Source organism: Cervus elaphus, chromosome 18, assembly GCF_910594005.1.
Source record: "Cervus elaphus chromosome 18, mCerEla1.1, whole genome shotgun sequence".
NCBI lineage: Eukaryota > Metazoa > Chordata > Mammalia > Artiodactyla > Cervidae > Cervus > Cervus elaphus.
Genome location: NC_057832.1, coordinates 115,620,543 through 115,645,963, shown reverse-complemented (window position 1 = coordinate 115,645,963; position 25,421 = coordinate 115,620,543). Strand labels below are relative to the sequence as shown.

General features: G+C 37.1%; 1 protein-coding gene across 1 annotated transcript in view; it reads right to left on the bottom strand.

The window, feature by feature from the left end:
- The window catches only part of CNTNAP2 (contactin associated protein 2), a 2,205,784-nt gene that overhangs the window by 1,289,984 nt on the left and 890,379 nt on the right, over positions 1-25,421 (bottom strand). Inside the window, exon 5 of the mRNA XM_043872451.1 lies at positions 10,826-10,973. Within this exon, the coding sequence (XP_043728386.1) occupies positions 10,826-10,973 (148 nt within the window). The remainder of the gene's footprint in view (positions 1-10,825; positions 10,974-25,421) is intronic.

The window sequence follows — 25,421 nt, the reverse complement described above, 5'->3', positions numbered from 1 at the left end:
GTTGCTAGAGAGTTTAAAATAGCACAAACTAAATATACACAACCTGATAAACAGCAGGTTAACTGCAGGGAAGGAAGAACATTGCCTGAGGTTTTGCATGCTGTTGATTTGACCAAGTCTGGTAATTAATACAATCCATGTGGTGATATTCGGTTTAGATGGTTAAATCACATTTATACAAATAAAGGTTTTATCCAGAGCTTAATTTTACCATAACTTTAAGAAACAAGTAATGAAGAGACTTTACTAAGACCTAAAATTAAGGCCCAATAGTATGTACACTGACATCTAAGAAAAATGAGAGGGTGTCAGATAATTCAGATAACCTACCACCAAGTTCACCTCACACCCTGCTCCCATGTGTAAGGTCCCCCAGCCCAAACCGCTCCCTTAGCTCAGGAATGAGGTATGAACGTGAAAGTATTAGCCGCTCACTCCTGTCTGACTCTGCAACCCTGTGGACTGTAGCCCACCCGGCTCCTCTGTCTATGGGATTTTCCAAGCAAAAATACTGGAGTGGGTTGCCATGCCCTTCTCCAGGGGATCTTCCTGACCCAGGGGTGAAGCATAGTTCCTACCAATTCCTGAGCATTCAGGTTATGAAACATCTTCATTCAGCACCTCAATAATTACCTAGCTTAAGAATTATTTTTCAGGGAGCTGTGAATATAAACCAGAGAAACTAAAGCAGCCTGAAAAAGGATATACTATTCAAAACATTTCACAGATGAAGACTTTCCTCCTAGAAAAGATAATTATTTGGCGGAGCTTCCGGGTACCATAATTGGAATGTTTAAAGAAATTGGTGCAGGTCTGCTGCCATCTTTCTTCCTTAAGGCCATTTCCCCAGGAACTGGAAATGAAGTGAATCATAGGACAGCTTCTTTACCTTCTCCCGAAACAATCATGAAAGGCTGAAAAGATCAATATGACATTGTTTGGAGCATAAGAAAATATCGGGTTGGCCGAAAAGCTGATTTCAATTTTTCTGTTACATCCTTTGGACAAACTTGAATCAACTTTTTGGCCAATCCAATACTACGTATGTTTTCCATCCAGAATAGGAATATAAAAAGGAAAACTGTGTTAATTCTCTTCAAGTCTAGGTATAAATGATCTGACACTAGTTTAATAAGAATAAATAATCAAATGTTTTAAAATGACTGACTTCTAATTTTTAAGTGATATATAATTGGGATTGTTAGAAATATAAAAGTCAGCTTACTAAATGATTATTTTATTATATTATTACTTTCAATTCATGAAGGTGATAATTGCCAATTTAAATATTTGTTCTTCTCTCCCCCTAGCTAAGCTAATTTAAATAGAGATAATTCAGACTAATAACTCAGGAATAGAAAATGAATTAAAAAAAAACTCAGTTTATATTTGCAACACTTTAAATTTTACTTCTTCTTCACAGACAAGAATTGTAAGTGAAATATTGATGAACTGTATAACTGTACCTTGGATTTTAATGCTCTTTGCAATTACCTAACATATATAAGAATTAACATTTATGTAAAAAGGAGTTAAAAGGTCTTAGGAGCTGAGATTTTCTTGGAAATACACTAAGGGTGATAAACATTCTGCACCAAAAATGCAAAGAAAGCTTGAGTTGTATTGTTCTCAAGTCGTCCTTAAATGCGTAAATTTTGATGATCCGTCATTTAAATTTTCCTATTGGACATTAAGGATATGCAATATTGTTGAGATATTTTTCTTGCTAAATATCTCCTTTTATATGTTCTTACAGTGAAAACCAATGAGAATGTTTATAGTCACTGAAATCTACAAATAATATTTTCTGTAGGTCACCACTGTGACAAAGTGCTAGTGAGTAGAGAAGAAGAAAAGAATAATTAACAAGAGGGGTGAGGTATCAAATGTCAAAGAGGAAGCAATGCTATAGACTGCTTTGCAGGATTCCTAACTCTGCAATGAACTCCCTTATGCAAATCACATAAATCTGTCAGTCTTGGCTTCCTCATTAGTAAAATAAGGAATTGGGCTGGCGGTCTCTTGGGAAGTTTTTCAAGTTCTGGTAGAGCACACATACATATCTTTGTTTTAATCAAAATACCTTATTTGTAAATCACACTGAAGCATGGTTATTTTCATCATTTTATTATTTTTATTAAGTTATAAAATATTATGCTTTGCTTTAATATGCTTACTTTTTTCATGGAAAATTATTTTATGAAAAGAATTTTGGACTAACATTTTCAATAAAAATATATCACTTCTTATTCCACAGTAGAAGTATATGATTATTCCTAATTTGGGGCTGCAAACATGGGTCTGATCACATGTTATTTGGTACTAATAATTTTAGTTTTCTTTAAATCAACATTGTTGATTTTATACGTGAACTCTGAAAATTCTCGAGGGTACATTTAAAGTTAGACTTTGTAGTAAGCAATACAAGGAATACCTGATTGTAAACCACTGACTTACTGAATATTTTTCCAAAATATGAACTAGCTGTCATTTGTGACTGCCTTGTATTTAAAGTAGAATGCTACACTTGCTATGTCTTCTCATTGAACAGATTCAACAGTATCTTGCAAGTAAATAAATTACACTGGAAAAAATTAATTAAATGCTGAAAGCTTGTATCTCCCCAGACATGAAAAATGAGAATGCATTTCTTTGTTTTTCATATGGTAAATTTCCTTCCAATGCAAATGTCACCCTCAAATGTCAATCTACAAATGAGGCTCACTGAGTACCTGACTTTTTACTACATAAAATGATGATACCTTGTTTTATATCTATACTTTTAGATTCTTAGAAAAGTAAAGACCATGACACAAATGATCCAGTACATTTTCACCAATTCAACAAATATCAAACAGCTGCCAGAATGATCAGTAGTGATATTATCACCAGTGAGGTGACCCACAACTGTTACTGGTCGCTAAGTTGTGTCCAACTCTTTGCAACCCCATGGACTGCAGCATGCCAGCCTCCTCGATTCTCTACTGTCTCTCAGGATTTGCTCAAATCCATGTCCAGACCCACAATTAGATATATACAGTCTATTTCAAAGTATCCCAATTCCAGTTTGAAATACAACCTACTTTTTAAAGAATCGAATAACACTACTTGTGCTTGAATCTAAATTTCATTTCCCTTAATAACAAGACTATTTCTGGTTATACACAGCAAATGTATTTTTATCTAATTGCACACAAGCTAAAGGTCACAGCATGTCCTTGCATATATAATATATTTTCATGACAATTTTAATTATCTCTTTACTATATGTGTAACTTGACTTTGATAGCTATTAAGTCTATTTTTAAGAGTTTTTTTTGAGGCGGAGCATTTTTAAAGTTTTTATTTAATTTGTTACAGTACTTCTTCTGTTTACTCTTTTAGCCTCCTGGGTGGAACCTGCACCCCTGCACTGGAAGGCCACTGGGCCGTAAGTGCAGTCCCTCTTACATCTATGTTTATATCTCTGGAAAAGGAAATGGCAAACCACTCCAATATCCTCACCTGGAAAATTCCTACCGAGAGGCCTCGGGTAGGCTGTAGTCCATGGGGTTGCAAAGAGTTGGGCACCACTGAGTGACTAACACTTTATTAATTTACTTTCATTTACACATTATTCAATATAAAATTCAAGTAAGTTAGTAAGAGTGTGATATTCTTCCTTCTGATGTTAAACTATTCATATTTCTAATTCATGAAGCAGCCTCATGAAATTGTGCTTTAAGATACTTTCAAATAGAAATAAAACAAGGTCTAGAAACGTTTAACTAGAGAAAGAAATACTGAAATACTGAGTTTTTAAGACTCTTTTGGTACATTTATTAAGATATTCAGTTTAGTAGTGGACCCCTAGAGCACCATTCAATATGATGTATATAACAGAATCATACTCTGTTCAACCAATGGAAGAATCTATACACCATCAAACAGTAATCAATTTTCACTGAGGGAATAAATTAGGTCTATATCATTTAGATCAGCCATTAGTTCAATTCAGCAAACATAAATTGTGTGCTGGGAATGTGCTAATTAGTGGAATGCAAATGACAGCTAAGATGACTCTCTGCCCTCTCCAATACCTTACAGTCTGCTATATTTTGGAATGTTTTGACAAATACCAAATATTAGATAAATAAATACTAGAAATATTTATTAGGTTGGTGCAAAAGTAAGTGCAGTTTTGCATTGCTCAACTTTGCCAGTTGATATAGGAATACATTCTTAAATAAACATGTTTATGTTGCACAGCATTTTAATGCTCATTTCTTGCTTGCATTTTTTGCTAATGACATTACTTGCTGTGTATTTTATGTTTATTTAGACTAGGGAAATGATGTTAGACAAAAAGCAAATTTGAGTGAGTTTCTTATTTGAGTTCAAAATGGATCGTAAAGTACCAGAGATAACTCGCAACATTAACAATGCATTTGACTCAGGAACTGTTAATGAACATATAGCTCAATGGTGATTCAAGAAATGTTGCAAAGGAGACAAGAGCCTTGAAGATGAGAAGCACAGTGGCCAGGCATTGAAAGTCAACAACAACAAAATGAGAGGTTCATTGAAGCTGATCCTCTTACAACAACACGAGAATTTGCCAAAGAACCCACCATCAACCATTCTGTGGTGGTTTGGCATTTGAAGCAAATTGAAAAGGTAGAAAAGCTTGATGAATGGGTACCTCCTGAGCTCACCAAAAAAAAAAAAAAAAAAAAAATTGTCCTTTTGAAATGTCTTCTCTTATTCTATTCAAAAACAATGAACCATTTCTTGACTGGATTGTGACATGTGACGGAAAGTGGATTTTATACAACAACCGGCAACAACCAGCTTAGTGGTTGGACTGAGAAGAAGCTCCAAAGCACTTCCCAAAGCCAAACTTGCACCAAAAAAAGGTCACAGTCATTGTTTGGTGGTTTGTTGCCTGTCTGATCCACCACAGCTTTCTGAATCCCAGCGAAACCACTATACCTGAGAAGTATGATCAGCAAATTGATGAAATGCACCAAAAACTGCAATGCCCGCAGCCAGCATTTGTTCAATAGAAAGGACCCAAGTCTTCTCTGCAACAATGCCTGACTGCATATTGCACAAGCAATGCTTCAAAAGTTGAACGAATTGTGCTACAGAGTTTTGCCTCATCCGCCATATCCACCTGCCCTCCATCAATTGACTACCACTTTTTCAAGCCATCTTGACAACTTTTTGCAAGGAAAATCCTTCCACAACCAACAGGTGGCAGAAAATGTTTTCCAAAAGTTTGTCAAACCCCAAAGCACAGATTTTTTTTTACACTACAAGAATAAACAAACATTTTTCATTGGCAAAAATGCGTTGATTGTAATGGTTCCTATTTTGATTGATAAAGGTATGTTTGAGCCTAGTTATAATGATCGGATGTGAAGAGCTGTCTCACTGGAAAAGACCCTGATTCTGGGAAAGATTGAGGGCAGGAAGAGAAGGGGGTGACAGAAAATGAGATGGTTGGATGGCATCACATACTCAATGGACATGAGTTTGAGCAAGCTCCAAAAGCTAGTGAAGGACCGAGAAACCTGCCGTGCTGCAATCCATGGTGTTGAAAAATGTCGGACATGACTGAGCAACTGAATGACAATATAATGATTTAAAATTCATGCTCTGAAATCACAAGTACATTTGCACCAACCTAATACATAGTATCTCTAATTTTCTAGATCTCTAATCTTTCCCATTCTGTTGTTTTCCTCTATTTCTTTGCACTGATTGCTGAGGAAGGCTTTCTTATCTCTCCTTGCTATTCTCTGGAATTCTGCATTCAAATGGGAATATCTTTCCTTTTCTCCTTTGCTTTTCACTTCTCTTCTTTTCACAGCTATTTGTAAGGCCTCCTCAGACAGCCATTTTGCCTTTTTGCATTTCTTTTCCATGGGGATGGTCTTGATCCCTGTCTCCTGTACAATGTCACGAACCTCCATCCATAGTTCATCAGGCACTCTGTCTATCAGATCTAGTCCCTTAAATCTATTTCTCACTTCCACTGTATAGTCATAAGGGATTTGATTTAGGTCATACCTGAATGGTCTAGTGGTTTTCCCTACTTTCTTCAATTTAAGTCTGAATTTTGCAATAAGGAGTTCATGATCTGAGCCACAGTCAGCTCCCAGTCTTGTTTATGCCAACTGTATAGAGCTTCTCCATCTTTGGCTGCAAAGAGTACAATCAATCTGATTTCGGTGTTGACCATCTGGTGATGTCCATGTGTAGAGTCTTCTCTTGTGTTGTTGGAAGAGGGTGTTTGCTATGACCAGTGCGTTCTCTTGGCAAAACTCTATTAGCCTTTGCCCTGCTTCATTCTGTACTCCAAGGCCAAATTTGCCTGTTACTCCAGGTGTTTCTTGACTTTCTTTGGGGGCAGGAGGAGAAGGGGACGACAGAGGATGAGATAGCTGGATGGCATCACCGACTTGATGGACACGAGTTTGAGTGGACTCCGAGAGTTGGGGATGGACAGGGAGGCCTGGTGTGCTGTGATTCACGGGTTCGCAAAGAGTTGGACACGACTGAGTGACTGAACTGAACTGAATACATAGTATAATAGACTATGTAAAAAAAATGATGTGGTTCATTATGAAATTCAGAGAAATCTTCTTGTTGGAAATCACATCTCAACTGAATCTTGAAGGATAAGACAAATTAATCAGGAGAACGATGGAGAGGGAGGATACTTTGAGTGAATACAAGTTACAGAAGTAGGTCATATACTCAGAAAAAAGGATAGTTTGTATAGTAGAGCATAGAGTACAACACGGAAATGATAGGATGCAGCAGCAGAGGTAATAAGAAGGGCGCTATATTTCAAGCTAACAACTTAAGACAGTATAGGTAGGCTCGTAAAGTGCTTTAAGCAGAGGTGTGATATGACCTGATTTGCATTTTAAATTTTAAATTAGTAGAATGCTTTACAAATAGAATTCAATAAATGCTAATAAAACAGATGAATCTGTGTGATGATACATTGATTCCCAAAATTTAAACTTCATGAGTGTATGTGTGTGTATGTATATGTGTGTGTGATGAACACAAAACACAATAATACAAGTATTATGCAAAATGAAACATCTAATGTAAACAGGAAAACGTGGGTTGACATTCAGAAGTATTTCTTATTTCTCTGCCCTTTGTGAAGATCTTCACCGAAATTCTTACTTATCTTAATGAATAAATACTGCACTGGGTTGAATTACATTTCTCCCAAACACATAACCACCAAGAAAGTCAAAATGTGACCTTACTTGGAAATAGGGTCTTTACAGAAGTAATCAGTTCCTTCAAGATGAGGTCATACTGGGTAAGGGTGACTCCAATGACTCATGAACTTGTAAGACAGTCAAGTGAAGACACAGAGATAGAAATACAGAGGGAAGACGGTCATGTGAAGGTACAGAGACAGACACACAGAGGGAAGATAGCCACGTGAAGGCAGAGGCAGGCATTGGAACAAAGCAGCAACAGGTCACAGAACACCAAGAACTGCTGACAACCACCAGATGCGAGAAAGACTGATGCTGAAGCTGAAGCTCCAATACTTTGGCCACCTAATGCAAAGAGCCAACTCATCAGAAAAGACTCTGATGCTGGAAAAGATTGAAGGCAGAAGAAGAAAGGGACGACAGAGGATGAGATGGTTGGATGGCATCACAGACTCAGTGGGCATGAGTTTGAGTAAGCTCTGGGAGTTGGTGATAGACATGGAAGCTTGGCATGCAGCAGACCATGGGGTCGCAAAGAGTTGGGCACGACTGAGTGACTAAACACCACCACCATCATCAGATGCTAGAGGAGAGGTATGGGTCAGTTACTCCCTCTGAGTCTCCAGATAGAAACAGCTATGCTAACACCTTAATTCCAGACATGTCTCCAGAACCATAAGAGAATAAATTTCTGTTGTCCTAAGCTACACAGTTTATAGTATTATTTTATAACAGCCCTTGGAACCTAATACACACACATGGCAGCATCTCCTTATCTAGGCTGCAAAGGTGCTAGGGGAGTAGACTGTGGGCCCTAGAAGAGGATATTCCCATTAGCACAGCATGAATAGAACAAAACACTGTCCTCCTACTACTTGTATTTGGCATCTCCTCATATGCCTGTCTCATATGTCTGGCACTTATTTTCCACCTGGATTTGCACTGGGAAATATTTACAGGCTTGATTATTTATTCATCCAAACTGAATGCATATATAAAAATTACTTTGGTTTGTGTGTCCCCTGATTTGCCAAGGTGCTACCTTACTTTTATGGAGACTCTGGTTAAAAGCTAATTCAGTATTTGCTATAAAAAAAACACGCACTACTTTAATCAATACACCATGCAGGGCTTTTGTAAGATGAATGTTTGAGTGTTTCAGCCATAAATGATTTTTAAAAGTTATTAGACTGAGAACCTCTCCCTTCTGCTTCATGCAGTCCCTTCGGAACAGAGTAAGAAGATTAGCATCAGTGTTTGGGGAGCAAGCTTACTGAGTCAGAAGACGTGAGGAATATCATTAAGTTTTTTAAATAACAGCATGCACTTGTTTCAAGTAAATTTGAGGGGAAACCAAATGTAGAGGGAGCAGAATGATTTAAAATGAGTCTAAATTCATTGAAGCTGGAATATATATTATCATCAAGACAAGTCAGGAAAACAAAAACAGCAGAGGTCCTAGAGGCTTAAAAGCAGTGGCCTGTAACTAAACTTCCTTCACCTGGAATAGAGTGAACTTCTTACTTGCAACCTTGAAAAGTGCCTAATTTTTCAGATGACAGTGATTGTGGAAAGGCTTCAGAAAAGAAAAGTGACAGATACAAGGGGACTTTCAGTGGGTATACACTCCCACAGAAGCAGCAATCTATTGATGTTTTTTCTTCTCTAGTTCTTCTGGCAAACTTTGAAGGAAAAGAAGAGGAAAAGAAGAACAACCCCATTACCTAACCTGCAGGTATAAGGCAGATCTCAGACAAATCCCCTAAGGGGTTTCTCAGAAGATGAGAAAAATCATTTCTTTTCCATGGGAGTGATGCAAGCCTAGTTTCTCCTTGTTGGACCATGGCAGGACTACTATTTTTAAGGGGGCAAAATATGAGTGTTTCTGATTGAAGTTTCCCCTCTCAAAGATCCATAATTCCCTTATCACTGAAACCTTAAACAACGCCCTTGAGACAAATCAATGGTCCAGTAAATGAAAAAAATACAACAAAATAGAAAGCCATCTAACGGGCCACTCTAGTCTGAATTCCAATACAGGCAAATTTATAACACAGTAATCTTGGAAACATTTTCCATAATAAACATGTTTAACACACCATTTTCTTATTACAGACATGTATTTTTTCTTGGAAAAGACTTAAGTATATTTTACACTCCTCATACATAGATGTATGAGAAATAATGGGATCTGGATATTAGTTAGAAAAATGACCTGGTTAGAAAAGTAACTTGGAGAAGGAAATGGCAACCCACTCCAGTTTTCTTTCCTTGAAATCCCATGAACAGAGGAGCCTGGAGGGCTACAGTCCATCACGGGGTTGCAAAAGAGGAGGACACGACTATAACTAACTATGCAGTAACAGCAAGAGGAATGGCTAGTCATCAAAGTTTTGATAGTAGAGACAGTTCCTATGATGATTAAAGTATCATTTTCCAAACTAGGAAAAAAATCAGAGATTGCCATTAGAAATAAATATTCTAGGCTGCTTAGATTATAAAAAGGACACAGGAGGAAAATAAGAAGCAGTTGTTTTGGTTCTTATGATCTGTACTATCCAATATGGTAGCCAATGGTCATGCTACTTAATTTCAAATTCAAATCAATGGAAATTAAATAAAGCTTAGTTCTCAATTGTCTTAGCTACATTTCAAGTGCTCGATAACCACAAGTGGCTGCGTTTGGAGAAGATTTAGAACATTTACAACTTGGTATAAAGTTTTACCTTACTTTATGTGGTCAATTTATCATTTCCTCCACTGACATCTATTGGCATAAATATTAATCTGGTTTCCCGAAGTGTAGGACTTTTTTCTCCAGTGAGGTTTATATACTAGGAAAGCCAAGCTTCCTATTTAGCTTCAAGCATGTTTCCTTCTCATCTTGTGATTGCCAAGGACCAGGCTTGATGGAAAACCTCATGATAGCACTAGCTCAACATTTTACAAAGCTACTTGAAACAATTACGGAACACACTGTCATATTTTAAATCGCATTCGAGTCAACGGACCATATGACCTTTGGCACACTGCTTTTGCCCTTTACTGTGCATTTGAAAGTACCTTCACTGATGGTGTTGGTTTTAAAATGGATATTTTCAAAGAAAGCCATCTCAAAAGTAAGATGCATGTCTATATAGCATAATGAGGAAGAAAAAAGAGACAGGGTTGGTTTTTAAAATTACTCAATTAGACAAAACAAAAGACAATTCAACAGAAGTACAGGCATGGTTCCCAACAATTCCTTCAAAAAAGACGGTATACAAACTACCAGTAAGGATAACCTCTTTAAAAACTTGAAAAATATTCATTATTTTTCAAGCATTTTAATTAACAAGCTTTGCTGTGTTAGTACACTTAACAATAATCATTTCCCAAATCCTCTACTAAAGGTATTCTTAGTGTATTCTTATATGTGTGTTTGTGTAAAAATGTAAATATATATTTAAAACATATGACCAACTTTATATGGCTTTTATGTAAAGATACATGGCAATTCACTGTCAGAGAAAGCAACTAAAATAATTCAAAATAATGAAATTACTAATTACATGGCAAAAATCTACCACCAATTTCCACAGCGCGTTACTTACAGTAAGAACAGCCATAGACCTCGATCCTGAGCCCAATGCGGCCTTCTCCATTCCAATCCAGAGGCACGAAGCGGACGTAGCGGGCAATGACCGGATGCTGTAAATCGTGCCGGACAACACTATCGGAGTTGACGTTCCCAGGAAATGCCTGGGAAAAAAAAAAGAGAGGTTTGAATATAAGGGGAAAATACTTTGAAAAACATGATGTACTCTATGTGCTATTATAAACTTAAACTGTGTTTGCAATGGAGGTATTTTATACTCTCCAAACCATAAACAAACCAAAAAAAGCTTCCACACTTTCTTTATTTGAAAAACAGGACCAATTTTAAATGTGAGCTAAGACAAAGCTTCCATGGGTTCTTTCATATATGGAAATGCACACACGTTAAAAGAATGAAACACTCTGACATACACTGTGGTATCCAATAAACAATTATGAGTTCTGTCATTTTACGTTTAAACTATGCAGTATGCATTTTTTTAAACACCCTGCAACCACATTTCTTGCTTTTTAAAAATCTTCTCTACATGACTACCCATGCCATCATCAGAAATCTGAAAAAAATTTCAACATTGAATTTGGCAAAAAGAACAATTGAATACACTGTGCAGAGGTCAGGGACTTCTACATTTTATTAGCATAACTATATGTGAACATATTTATTTCATTTGTCTTATTAACAGAAGATTTTGTCAAGAATTATTTGCCACAATTCTTTTTATGGTGAAAGTTCACATTGTCTATTTTTTTGGCAGAGAAAAAATGGATTTTCTTTGGGCATGGCCATCATTCCACAGCAAACATTTATAAAACATTTACTGCATAATAAGCATAAAACAAAGTAATATGGGGAAGCCAGAAGTAAGGAAAGCACTAGATGTTACACTCAAAAAGAGTGTGCAATCTAATAACAGGAAAAATATTAATATGAAGTTAAAGTAAGGAAGATTTAAAGCAAGAGACTATTGTCAAATAAATGAGAAATAAACATGTAAGCTATTTAAAACACGTTTTGTTGTTGTTGTTTAGTTTCCAAATTGTGTCTGACTTTGTGACCTCATGCCCTTAGCCCACCAGGCTCCATTGTCCATGGGATCTCTCAAATAAGAACACTGGAGTGAGTGGCCATTTCCTTCTCCAGTTTTAAACATGAGCTGCTTTAATTTCATATACACATTTTAGCTGTCCCTATCTTAAATAACTTGAGTTTTTGGAAATCTACATTCCACATGAGATTCTCTTTTATATTTTTAAAATAATCTCTTAAACATTGAAATAAAAAATTTAGAAAGAACACTGAACATTTTAAGTCATAACATGGTACAATATAAGCACTATATTACATGGCTAATCTGTTGCATTCTTAACTGATATTTTGAATTTGTTTCTATATTAAATCAGAAGTTTTATCTCTTTTAAATGTATCTTTTACAACAACTTTTAAAAGATAAAATTATTATGAAGCAAGTAAAGAGATACTTTCAATAAAGAGTACATAGTAGCTTTGAAACAGAAGGCTCTGGTTTAATTGCACACAAATCAGTTCAGTTCAGTCTCTCAGTCGTGTCCGACTCTTTGCGACCCCATGAATCGCAACACACCAGGCCTCCCTGTCCATCACCAGCTACCGGAGTCTACCCAAACCCATGCCCATCGAGTCAGTGATGCCATCCAGCCATCTCATCCTCTGTCATCCCCTTCCCCTCCTGCCCCCAATCCCTCCCAGCATCAGGGTCCATTCTAATGAGTCAACTCTTCGCATCAGGTGGCCAAAGTATTGGAGTTTCAGCTTCAGCATCAGTCCTTCCAATGAACACCCAGGACTGATTCCTTTAGGATGGACTGGTTGAATCTTCTTGCAGTCCACAATACATGTATGCAAAAATGTATGTTGAAATATTTCCTCAAGATTTAAACTACTCTTTAGAACATTCAGTTGGCTCCAATAATCTGGAAAATGGACAGTAGGCTATGTCTGTGTGTGTGTGTGTTTGTGTGCGTGCAAACGTGCTAGAGTTCAGTAGCATCCTACTATTTGCTACCCCATGGAACATGGCCTGCCAGGCTTCTCTGTCCATGGGATTTTTCCAGGCAAAAATACTGGAGTGGGTTGCCATTTCCTTGTCCGGGGATCTTCCTGACCCACGGATGGAACCTGTGTCTCCTGCATTGCAGGTAGATTCTTTATCAGCTGAGTTACCAGGAAGTCCTAATAGTCTATAACATATACAATTATATGCTTTGGAAACTGAGATATTCTTCAATAATGATTCCTACTGTGCTCTCCTTGGTTTTCCTGAAGCTGTGATGTTGGCTAAAAAGTTCATTCAGGTTTTAATCATTCATAAGATTTTATTGAAAAAAATGCAAAATACAAGCTTTTTGGCCATACCAATACATACTACCACTGCCTTTCAAAATAGCCACATTCTCTTCAATTCTTCAATGGACAAAACTATTTGAGCTTTAGATCTTAAATTTCATCACATAAATAGACATCTTCTTTGCATCGTGCTAACAACATTTGATCAAGGAAAACAGATTTCTTTTTCTTTGTAGGTATTTTTCTAGCCAGCTTTTAGTTTTACATAAAAGCCACAAATTTATTTTAATAAACTGTGGCTGCATTTTACTATCATTATTGGTTGTCCTGGCTTCAAAAGCAATACCAGTGAGAATCCCTGAATTAATTCCCTGAGTGCATATAGACTAATCTAAATATTATCTTAAATAAGATTCAACAAAAGCCAGCAAACAATTTTAACTTAAGGATCAACTATATGCTTAACATATATAGCTATAAGCTTCCCTGGTGGCTCAGATGGTAAAGGGTCTGCCTGCAATGTGGGAGACACGTGTTTGATCCCTGAGTTGGGAAAATCCCCTGGAGAAGGGAATGGAAACCCACTCAAGTATTCTTGCCTGGAGAATCCCATGGACAGGGGAGCCTGGCAGGCTAGTGGTCCATGAGGTCGAGAAGAGTCAGACACGACTGAGTGACTCACACACACACACATACACACACAATTAACATGGTGGTAAGTGGTATACGAATATTAAAAACAACACAGCCAGCAAGTAACTTCCTTAGAAATCTGTTCCTGAGACATTTCTAGTCTGATGAAGCCTGATAAAAGAAAAAAAATTGCTCTGTGTTCTCCTGTTTTTCCTAATACTTCATTTCTGACACCAGATGCATGGGTTTTCCCACACGCCAGACCATTCTCTGTGGACACCAGCCAGCATTCCATACCTTAACTTGATTCTAATACTATGTACCTGGAGGTAGATTCAGATCCCACAGGTGAAGGGCTGAGCTCCACAAGACCACCCCCACTTCTGATGCCAACCTCCAGCCTAGTTTGTTGCCCATGCTTCTGAAAGACCATATGTCAGAGGTCCCCATGACCCCCTCCTATGTAACTGTGTAACCAGGAGAACTATAGAAAGAGATATGCTTTAACTAGACAGGAGGGCAGAATGATGTTTAGGAGATAGAAAGGGAGAAGGACACAGGAGAGGACGGCGGAAGAGTGGAATAAAGAAGGAACTCAGAAGTAAGTCAGAAAGAGAAACACCAGGACAGCATAGTCCATATATATGGAATTTAGAAAGACAGTAATGACGATGCTATATGCACGGCAGCAAAAGAGACACAGATGTAAAGAACAGACTTTTGGACTATGTGGGAGAAGGCGAGGTGGGATGATTTGTGAGAACAGCATTGAAACATGTATATTTCCATACATAAAATAGCTGAGCCTCACAAGTCTGATGCACGAAGCAGGGCACTCAAAGCGGTGCCCTGGGACAACCCAGAGGGATGGGGTGGGGAGGGAAGGGGGAGGGGGTTCAGGATGTGGGGACACATGTGCACCTGTGGCTGATTCATGTCGATGCATGGTAACACCCACAATATTTTAAAGTAATTACTGTCCAACTAAAAGAAATATATTAATTAAAAATACACACACACATACATACACTTGCAAAAGAAGGAACTCAGATCAAGGGCTGGAGATACCCTGAGTCTAGTAGTTGTGGTGAAATTTTTTTCTTTAGGGGTAACTTCTCTAGTCCTCATTTATTTTATTCCTTCTCCCTATGTCTGTCCGCCAAAAAGATCTGACTAACTTATCTAAAAAAATCTACTTTAGAACTAAAATTGTGTACTCTGAAAACATAAACTAAATTATATTCAGGAATAAGTAATAAGGACATATATCTGACTGGAAGAAGCATTCATATTGGAAAATCATGAGTGTTTTAACAAGTTCTGTCTGACTGTAGACAGAGGAATACAGCATGTGTTTCCTTTCTAAATGATAGAATAAGAGCCATATTTAGAAGACCTTGGATGGTGGGAGATCATCATGTTGGGGGCAGAAAGACAAGTAACAGAGTTCAAAGTCAATGCCACATGGTGGGAAGGGAAAATGAGAAACTAAGAGATAGGCATGTTTCAAAAGAAGAATTAATACTTTGAGAGGAGGGAATAAGAGCAATGATATAAACCAATCTATTCACATACTGGCATTGGTGACAAAAAGAGGGAAGGGGGGATAAAATGGTAGACATCCATCCTTTCCCTCCCCAGAAACCTCTTCTCTTTAAGTAACAGCACCTAGATTTTCTTTACAATGTTACTCAGTCACTCTTATTCCACCTGATTCAGGAGAGGCAGATGCCACACCAAGGCTCAACCTTAGTACTTCTGCTCAAAGTGCTATATATTCATATATCCATTCATTCACTCGGGAGACATATGAGAGCTTCGTATGCACCAGATACTGTTCAAATCACTGGGGAGACAGAAGTGGACAATACAGTTTCAGCTCACATGGCATTTGCATTATTAAAGTATACAATATGTCAGTACAAAGTGGGGCATATAATAAACAATATGCAATGGATATATTTAATATTTAAAATAGCCAGGACATGGAAACACTCAAAGTGTTCATTGACAGATGAATGGATAAAGATTTGGTATATGTACACAATGGAACATTACTCAATCATAAAAAAGAACAAAATGCTGCCATTCACCAGCACATGGATGGGCCTAGAGATTATAATACTGAATGAAGTGAGACAGAGAAAGACAAATATCACATGATACTGCTTATATATGGAACCTAGAAAAAATGGTACAAATAAATTTATTTACAAAAGAGAAATAACAGTTATAGATGTAGAAAACAAACTTAGGGTTACTGGTATGGGAAGGGTAGGAGGGATAAACTAGGAGATCAGGAATGACATATACATACTACTATATGTCAAATGGATAACTAGCAAGGATCCTATGCTACTGTGTAGCATAGGAAACTCTACACAATATTCTGTAATGACCTACATGGAAAAATAATCTAAAAATGAGTGGATATATGTACATATACAATTGATTCACTTTGATGTACAGCAAAAACTAACACAGCATTTTAAATCAACTATGCTCTGATTAATTTTTTAAAATATAATGTATATATAAATTAAATATACTGAGTTATATAATATGTATGTGTTGTTGCATATTATAGGTATGGGTCATTTTTTTGCTTCACAAATGCATTCATAATTGAAGGTTTCTGGCACCACTGCCTGGAGAAAGTCTATTGGACCATTTTTCCAACAGCATTTGCTCACTTCGGATCTCTGTCACGTTTGATAATTCGTGCAATATTTCAAGCTTTTTCATTATTATTATACTCACTGTCATGATGTGTGGTCAGTTATCTTTGATGCCACTAATGCAACTGCTTGGGGGTGCCTTGAACCACACCCATATAAGAGTGAATTTAATCTATAAACATTGTGTACATTCTAACCTCCCCAATGACCTACCATTCCTCCATCTCTTTTCCTTTCCTTGGGCCTCCCTATTCCCTGAGACTGAACAATACTGAAATTAGGCCAGTTAATAACCCGACAATGGCCTCTAAGTGTTTAAATGAAAGGAACAGTCAACTGACATAGCACACTTCATGTTGTTTTATCCTAAGAAATTGCCACAGGCACCCCAACCTTCAACAATCATCATGTTGATCACTCAGCAGCATCAACACTGATGCAAGATCCTCCACCGGCTAAAAGATCACAATTCTCTGAAGGTTCAGACGAGGGCTAGCATTTTTTAGCAATCAAGTATTTTTAAATTAAGATGTGGCTAAATGGGATTTCCAGGTGGCACTAGTGGTAAAGAGCCCACCCATCAATGTAGGAGACTTAAAGACACAGGTTTGACCCCTGGGTTGGGAAGATCCCTTGGAGGAGGGCATGGAAACCCACTCCAGTATTCTTGCCTGGAGAATCCATGGACAGAGGAGCCTGGTGAGCTACAGTCCATGGGGTCACAAAGAGTCAGACAAAACCAAAGCGAATTAGCATGCACACATACCACTAAAACATGGTTCCCCAAATAAAGCCAAGTTCCTAGTATAACAGAAGAAGATGATAAAGCATATTATAAAATACAGGGAGATAGAATAAACTGGTTACTGGTGCTCTGGAGGAGTGGGGGTGGCCAGGGAGAAGGTAGGAATGATGCTCTGGAAGTGAATGCCAGAGAGAAGCAACAGGACACGTCTTCAATCCTGGACCCCAAATGCACGACACGCGAGGAGAAAACAAAGCAAAATACAGAACTATTGGAATGGAACTCTCCTCCATGAGCTGCCATTGGCCACTCTGTATTATTATAGAAAGGGATGGATGTCAGAGAAAGATAAAGGAGGCCCATCTGTGATGAGGTCATTTCAGCATCTAAATTCAGAGCTTGCAGAAGAAAATCTACAGGATTTTTGATGATGTGACCTGTGTCCTCATTGCTTGGTGTTTGTATTTTTTTAAAAGCGACAAAGAACACTGACTAATACAAAGATATTTGAAGGGAAAGATAATTAGTGAAGATTTAAATATATTGTCTTTGAGATGTCTCCATCAAACTGAAAGGTCACATAGAAAATTTGAGATGTTTAGCATAGCTTTTCAGAAAGGGTAACATTTATTATTTATGAACAAATGCATGGCATATGGTTATTTTCTTCAGAATTCACAGCATCAGTAGATTGTGTTTTCTGCACTTCTTTTCATTTCCAAGCATATTGAGACTTAAGACATGATCCTAAATTGAAGTTGAAAATATTTCAGAAGAATGATGTAGGCGTTACTGATAGTTGTCTTGAATATAAAGGTGAAAATGTATGTGAAATGCCTGTTCTATAGCAGTATTCAGAAAAGTCAAGAAATGTAGAAGGAGGTGTAGTCACTGATTTAACAAAAGCAACATCCAATATTTATATATTACTTTCTTATTTAAAGTTTTCTAGTACACATTGTATGGTTTGTGCCTTATAGGAAATCCTAACTTTGGGAGAGATCTTATTTTTTCAAACCAATAAATTCAGGCTATGAGAAAGTAGAGCACTTAACCGACGCTAAACAGCTAGTCTAGGCAAACCAGGGCAAAGTAAGAAGTCCGTCCACTCCTGCAATGACTTTTGCTGGAAAATCAAGTTTTCAGCAAGGAATAAAGATTTTTCTATTTGGGCACAACACATATTTTTTTTTATATTTGATGTTACCTATTTGAATATCAAAGTTTGATAATTTTTATCAGATGTACATTTTGGACATACACTTGGTTTCTGGCTCATTTATCAGGTAGCCTATTTGGCCTGTATGCCTTAGTTTTCTTGACATTTTCATTTACACTAATTTTGACAATATTAATATTTTTCTTTTCTCAGAAGTTTTCTCAAAAAATACTTCTACTGTAATATTAGCCAAAGTTTCCCTGCAAATTTTAATATAAGTAATTAAAAAGCTGGAATGACACTGCTCATGATAAAAAGAAAGGGTAGTCTGCTATAATGCTGTATTATTAAAATAGTAATGACTATTTTATCATAGGGCTTGAAAAGGAAATTTTTTTTCCAAGTAATTTGGCTGTTATGATCCTTTGTACTTTTTACATAGATGTAAAAAAAGGAACAGAAAAACAAACTAAGATATACAGCTGATTTTTACAAAACCCCTACAGTTTGAAAATATGCATCGAAAATTGAAAAATTAAAATAAATTTGAACATTTCTTAAATAGAACACTATCCTTTAAAATTCAACCTTCATTTAGACAAATGTCACATAATAATATATGCTTTGTGGATATGTGAGAGCGTCAGACAAATTCATCATTGTAAGACTGACAAATCAATTTACATAAGCTTGTAAATTACATGTCACTGCTATTAAATCTCCTGACATGGCTGTGATTTGTATATATGCTTGGAAGAATTTATTTTTTATTTTTACTAACATAGCATTTATGTAACTCACAAATCTTCATGCTTAGCAAAACTAACAATAAAATAAAGATAAACCTATGGCAATCCTTTCAAGTTACTGTCCTAAAAGCTAAAATATGCAGCAAAGAAGGTTAGTACCTAAAACAGACTGATTATATTCTTTGCAGATTAAAATGGAGAAGCTCTATACAGTCATCAACAACAAGTTCAGACCTAAATTGAAGAAAGAAGGGAAAAACACTAGAACATTCAGGTATGACTTAAAAAAAAAACCCTTAAGATTATACAGTGGAGGTGACAAATAGATTCAAGGGATTAGATCTGGTAGACAGAGTACCTGACAACTACGGATGGAGGTTTGTAACAAAGTACAGGAGGCAGAGACCAAAACCATTCCAAAGAAAAAGAAATGTAAGAAGGCAAAATGGTTGTCTGAGGAGGCCCTACAAATAGTTGAAAGAAGAAGAGAAGTGAAAGGTAAGGGAGAAAGGGAAAGATATACCCAACTGAATGCAAAGTTCCAGAGGACAGAAAGAAGAGGTAAGAAAGCCTTCCTTAGTGATCAATGCAAAGAAATAAAGGAAAACAATAGAATGGGAAAGACTAGAGATCTCTTCAAGAAAATCAGACATAGCAAGGGAACATTTCATGCAAAGATGGGCACAATAAAGGACAGAAATGGCAAGGACCTAACAGAAGCAGAAGATATTAAGAAGAGTTGGCAAGAATACACAGAACTATACAAAAAAGGTCTTCATGACCCAGATAATCTTCATGGTGTAATCACTCACCTAGAGCCAGACATCCTGGAATGTGAAGTCAAGTGGGCCTTAGGAAGCATCATAAGAAGAAAGCTAGTGGAGGTGATGGAATTCCAGTTGAGCTATTTCAAATTCTAAAAGATGGTGCTGTTAAAGTGCTTCACTCAATATGCCAGCAAATTTGGAAAACTCAGCAGTGGCCACAGGACTGGAAAAGGTCAGTTTTCATTCCAATCCCAAAGAAAGGCAATGCCAAAGAATGCTCAAACTACCACACAATTGCACTGATTGACATCCCAGCAAAGTAATGCTCAAAATCCCTCAAGCTAGGCTTCAACAGGACATGAACTGAGAACTTCCAGATGTACAAACTGGATTTGTAAAAATCAGAGGAAGCAGAAATCAAACTGCCAACATCCATCAGATCATTGAAAATGCAAAGGAATTCCAGAAAAACATCAACTTCTGCTTCATTGACTATGCTAAAGCCTCTGACTCTGTGGATCACAATAAACTGTGGAAAATTCTTCAAGAGATGGGAATACCAGACTACCTTACCTGCCTCCTGAGAAACCTGAATACAGGTTAAGAAGCAACAGAGAGAACTGGACATGGAACAACAGACTGGTTCCTAATTGGGAAAGGAGTACATCAAGGCTGTATATTGTCACTCTGCTTATTTAACTTATACGCAGAGTACATCATGTAAAATGCTGGTCTGGATGAATCACAAGCTGGAATCAAGATTGCCAGGAAAAATATCAACAATCTCAGATATGCAGATGACACCATCCTAAAGGCAGAAAGCAAAGAGGAACTAAGGAGCCTCTTGATTAACGTGCAAGAGGAGAGTGAAAAACCTGGCTTAAAACTCATAACTCAAAAAACTAATATTATGGCATCCATTCCCATCAATTCATGACAAATAGCTGGGGGAAAAGTGGAAACAGTAACAGATTTTATCTTGGGAGGCTTCAAAATCACTGCAGATGGTGTCTATAACCACAGTATTAAAAGACACTTGCTCCTTGGAAGAAAAGCTATGACAAACCTAGACAGTGTATTAAAAAGTAGAGACATCACTTTGCCGACTGAGGTCTGTATAGTTTTTCCAGTAGTGGTTTTTCTAGTAGTCATGTACAGATGTGACATTTGGACCATAAATAAGGCTGTGAGCCAAAAATTTGATGCCTTCAAACTGTGGTGCTGGAGAAGACTTGAAGTGTCCCTTGGACTGCAAGAAGATTAAACTCATCAATCCTAAAGGAAATAAACCCTGAAAATTCATTAGAAGAACTGATGCTGAAGCTGAACCTCTAATACTTTGACCACTTGATGCAAAGAGCTGACTCATGGAAAAGATCATGATTCTGGGAAGGATTGAAGGCAGGAGGAGAAGAGCGTGACAGAGGATGAGATGGTTGGATGACACCACCGACTCAATAGACATGAATTGGAACAAATCGGGAGATTGTGAAGGACAGGGAAGCATAGACATACAAACACAGCACTAAGTCGTATCCGACTCTTGGTGACCCCATGGACTGTAGCCCGCCAGGCTCCTCTGTCCATGGGATTCTCCCAGCAAGAATAGTGGAGTGGGTTGCCATGCCCTTCTCCAGGGGAACTTACTGACTCAGGGATCGAACCCAGGTCTCCTGCACTGCAGGCAGATGCTTTACCAACCGATCTACTATTGGGTTGGGTGTGTAAATGAATGAATAGTAGTACTTGAGGTCAGAGCAGAGGGGAGTTGAGGATCTCTTAGGTCACACAGAGAAGCATGGTATGCTGCAATTCATGGGATTTTAGAGAGTCAGACACAATTTACAACTGAACAATGAACAACAGCAAAGAAGTTTTTAAAAAGTAGTGAGTTGTTCAGGATGCTAATTGTAGAATAATCTAAACACGACTGAAGTTTTAATAACTGAAGATTTCCCATCATGTGCACTAAGTATTTCTTCTAGTTCATACAATAGTTTCATTGATGTAAGAGAAGGGGAGAGGCAATCTTTTTTACTCTAAAGTACCAAATCGTAAATATTTTAGGTTTAGCAGGGTACAGACCTCTCAGTCCCAGATCCTTCTTTTCTTTATTTGTTTTATTTTAACAACATTTGAAAAATGTAAAAGCCTTCTTAGTTCCCTGACTTTAAAAGGACGGGGATAGAACAGACTTAGCCAAGGGGTAGAGTTTGCCAACCCCTGGTCTGACGCTCTTTCATATTAACAGATATTCCCTCAGATAGGAAGCCAAATATAAAATCATCGGAAGACTTTTCAGCCACTTAGTATTTAAAAACCAACAAACTTCGGAAAAGCATTTTGTCAATCCTTGAAGCATATAATTTATCAAAGTGAAAGAAAATATGTAAGGATTTAGAATATGCTCCCTTCAAATTCTTTATTATGGAGTTTGAAGTGTAACTTAGAAAGTATTTTATGAGAGAATAAATGCATTTAGCCCTCAATAAAACCTCACCTTTTAAGAAACCTAAAATAAGCGATCATGGACTCCTGCAGTGAATGAATGAAAAGGTATAGATACAGCTCAGTGCAAAGGTTTTGCTTAAGACTGAAAAATGTGTCTAAAACACCCAGCTCTTGTGTAAGCAAGCCTAGGAAGAATTTTTAGTACTACCAAGAAGTTGTATACATGGCAAATTATGTGAGAAAAACAACAGTACATGAATACTTTCTGAAGTGAGATATCGTTATTTTCTTAAGACAGAAAATGTCTTGCTGCCGTAAAAACATATAGTGATGAAACCTTAGGTTGACACCGTAAACCTGTGATCACCATGATCACTTTTAAGTGGAATTTTATTTCTTGCTGGATTTGGGGCTTTATTGTCCCCGTGCCATCAACTAATATCAAAAGGTAGAAACAGATTTTCCACTTTGCAATCTTGATGGGAGTCTCGAAGCCTAAGTTACACTCCTTGCTGAGGCGGAAAGAAAAGAAGAGCCTTCATAAAGTACTGCATCTGTTACAGCCTCACTCTGGCTCTTCACCTGAACACTCTTGCCATCATCTTGATCGGGCTATACAACCAATCCTGCAGAACTCAGCTCATATAGCACTTTCTGACAGTCAGTACAATGCATCCTCTGACCCTCAATTACCCGCCTGCAGGGTGCCTCATAATAGACTACACTTTTCATTCCCTTCACTCAATTGTAATAACTTCATTATGCCTGTGATTATACCCCTCATCACTGCTTCAGAAGTGAGTCTGCACTGAAGCTTGTGATCAAGCCTCTGGTTCACCACTATTTTCTGATGTCCTAGTACAGTGTCTGGTGTTTGGTTAGCATTAGTTTACTGCCTAAATGAATAAATAAAATGTGAATTTTACATTTCATAGCTCTTGTTATTTCTGGCCGTACCAAAAACTAGTTCAGAAGCTATTTATAGTTAATAAGCCATATGTTAGACAATATCCTACAGGAATTGAGCTTGCTAGCAATCAGAGCTTGTTAGTCTGATTCAACAGGACACTAGGCTAATAAATAAAGTTTTCCTAGAGGTGTTGGGATGTCATTATCAGTATGCAAAGTGGCTGGAAATTCCAGAGATGATGGGGGAAATAAAAGGAAATGGTCATACGAAAATCACATCAAAATCAAGGGAGAAATGCTAGGAACAATGTGAAAATTAGTGCACACACACACAAACCCATCCATCACATCTATGTTCACTTTGGTAATGGACTTGAAATCTGCTAAAAGCACACTCTATGCAGTTGCTAAACCACAGCAAACATGTTTGGGAGAAAACGCTGAAACATTCTGCTATATAAGCAGCAGTGCTCTCTGGACACTTCTGCTCCTGACTCAAATATTTCCAGTGATTTTCGTTATGCCAAAGTTATGAACAGATTTTAAAATTATTTTGTTAGAGGAACACTTCAATTTAAGATCCCTGCAGAGGTGACAGACTCAATGATGTTTTCAATTGTTTTATGAATAAAATTGTTCTAAGTATTTGTGCAAATGCCTAGAGAAGAATTTCTGAGTCAGAGAATGGATGAATGCTTTAAAATTTTTAAAGAAAATGCCAGATAGTGGTTATAGCATCAGTCACATATCTTAAATTTCAGAGAAATCTGTATATTCTCTACAACTTAAATTCATTAGTTTGTGTATTTATGTTCTACTTCACTCTAAACTTCTCTACATATTTTTCATCATCCTAAATGTCATATTATAAGAAAGGGTGAAACTAATTAGATAATGCTATCAACTGTCTTTTTCCCCAGTATTTGAAATAAATATATATATACAAAGTAAAAAAATACAAAAGCAATGCTGTCAAGCTTGACAGCATTAAAGTACAACACAACTGATGGAATCAGGAGATGGAAAAGTTTAAGAGAATGGAGAAGGAAGAATATGATGAAAAAAAGTCATGTTTTTAAGTAAAGAGTCAAAAGATATTAGCAAAACTTAATAGAACGGCAAACCCACTTGTGAGTATATTATTATGTGTAACAAAATTAACCCCAAAAGAATTTCAAAAGTTTGAGAAAATGTTTATATAATATATATATATAATATATAAAATTATATATAAAAACAGGCCAGATATGGGGAAAAACAGGTTAACTAACTACAAGTTCATCTGTCAAGAATTAGCAGTCAGTAATTTCAAACTGATAAATGAACAACCTGCTATAAAAGGTATTGGAAGAATGGAGACAGGGATGGGGAGATACTGGGAAGAAAGCCTTTGCTTTTTACACTTAATTCTTCATGTACTACTTGATTAAAAATGTTTCTTTATGTACTACTTTGATAAAAATAAACCACAAAACATATTTTTTGGAGGATTGTGGCTAAAACTTTGGCTTTAAGATTCTTGGCAAAGTACACAAATGGAGACACGTTCAGTAGTGAGACCCATCTTGTCTGTAAAAATAAAATCTAACCAGCTGCTTGACAAAACAGAAGACTCCTGGTACTGAGCCCAGAAAGAGATTTCTCAAATGAGCCCAATGTAAAAGAAACCATGCTACACAATGAACAAAGTGTTCAACAGTATCTGCATAAGAAGATAGCAACTTCATAGGGAGCTTCTTAGAGTTTCTAAACGCCGAAACACAATTTTACAATGGTAATCAAAACTGCCAATGCAAGTTATTTAGTTCTCTGCTGACTGGCTTAATCTAGAAACAGTTCGGAGTATTTAGAGGAATCAATGGATTGCACTGCCTTCAGCTGATCCTTCATAAACTTTGTTTTTCTCAAGAATTTGCTATTTCAATGGCTATGAATTTGAAAACATACATGGAGTTACCCAGAATACATCCGGTTCCAAATGTGGAACCAAATGGGTTCATCAGTATAAAATCAACAAAACGAGTTTTATTTATGGGGATGGTCAGTAATAGCAAAGTAAGTTACCATCTTCAAAATGTGCCTCTCCCCTGGCGGCTAAGTGGTAAAGAATTCACCTGCCAATGCAGGAGACATGGGTTTGATTCCCTGGTCTGGGAAGACCCCACATGCCAAGATGCA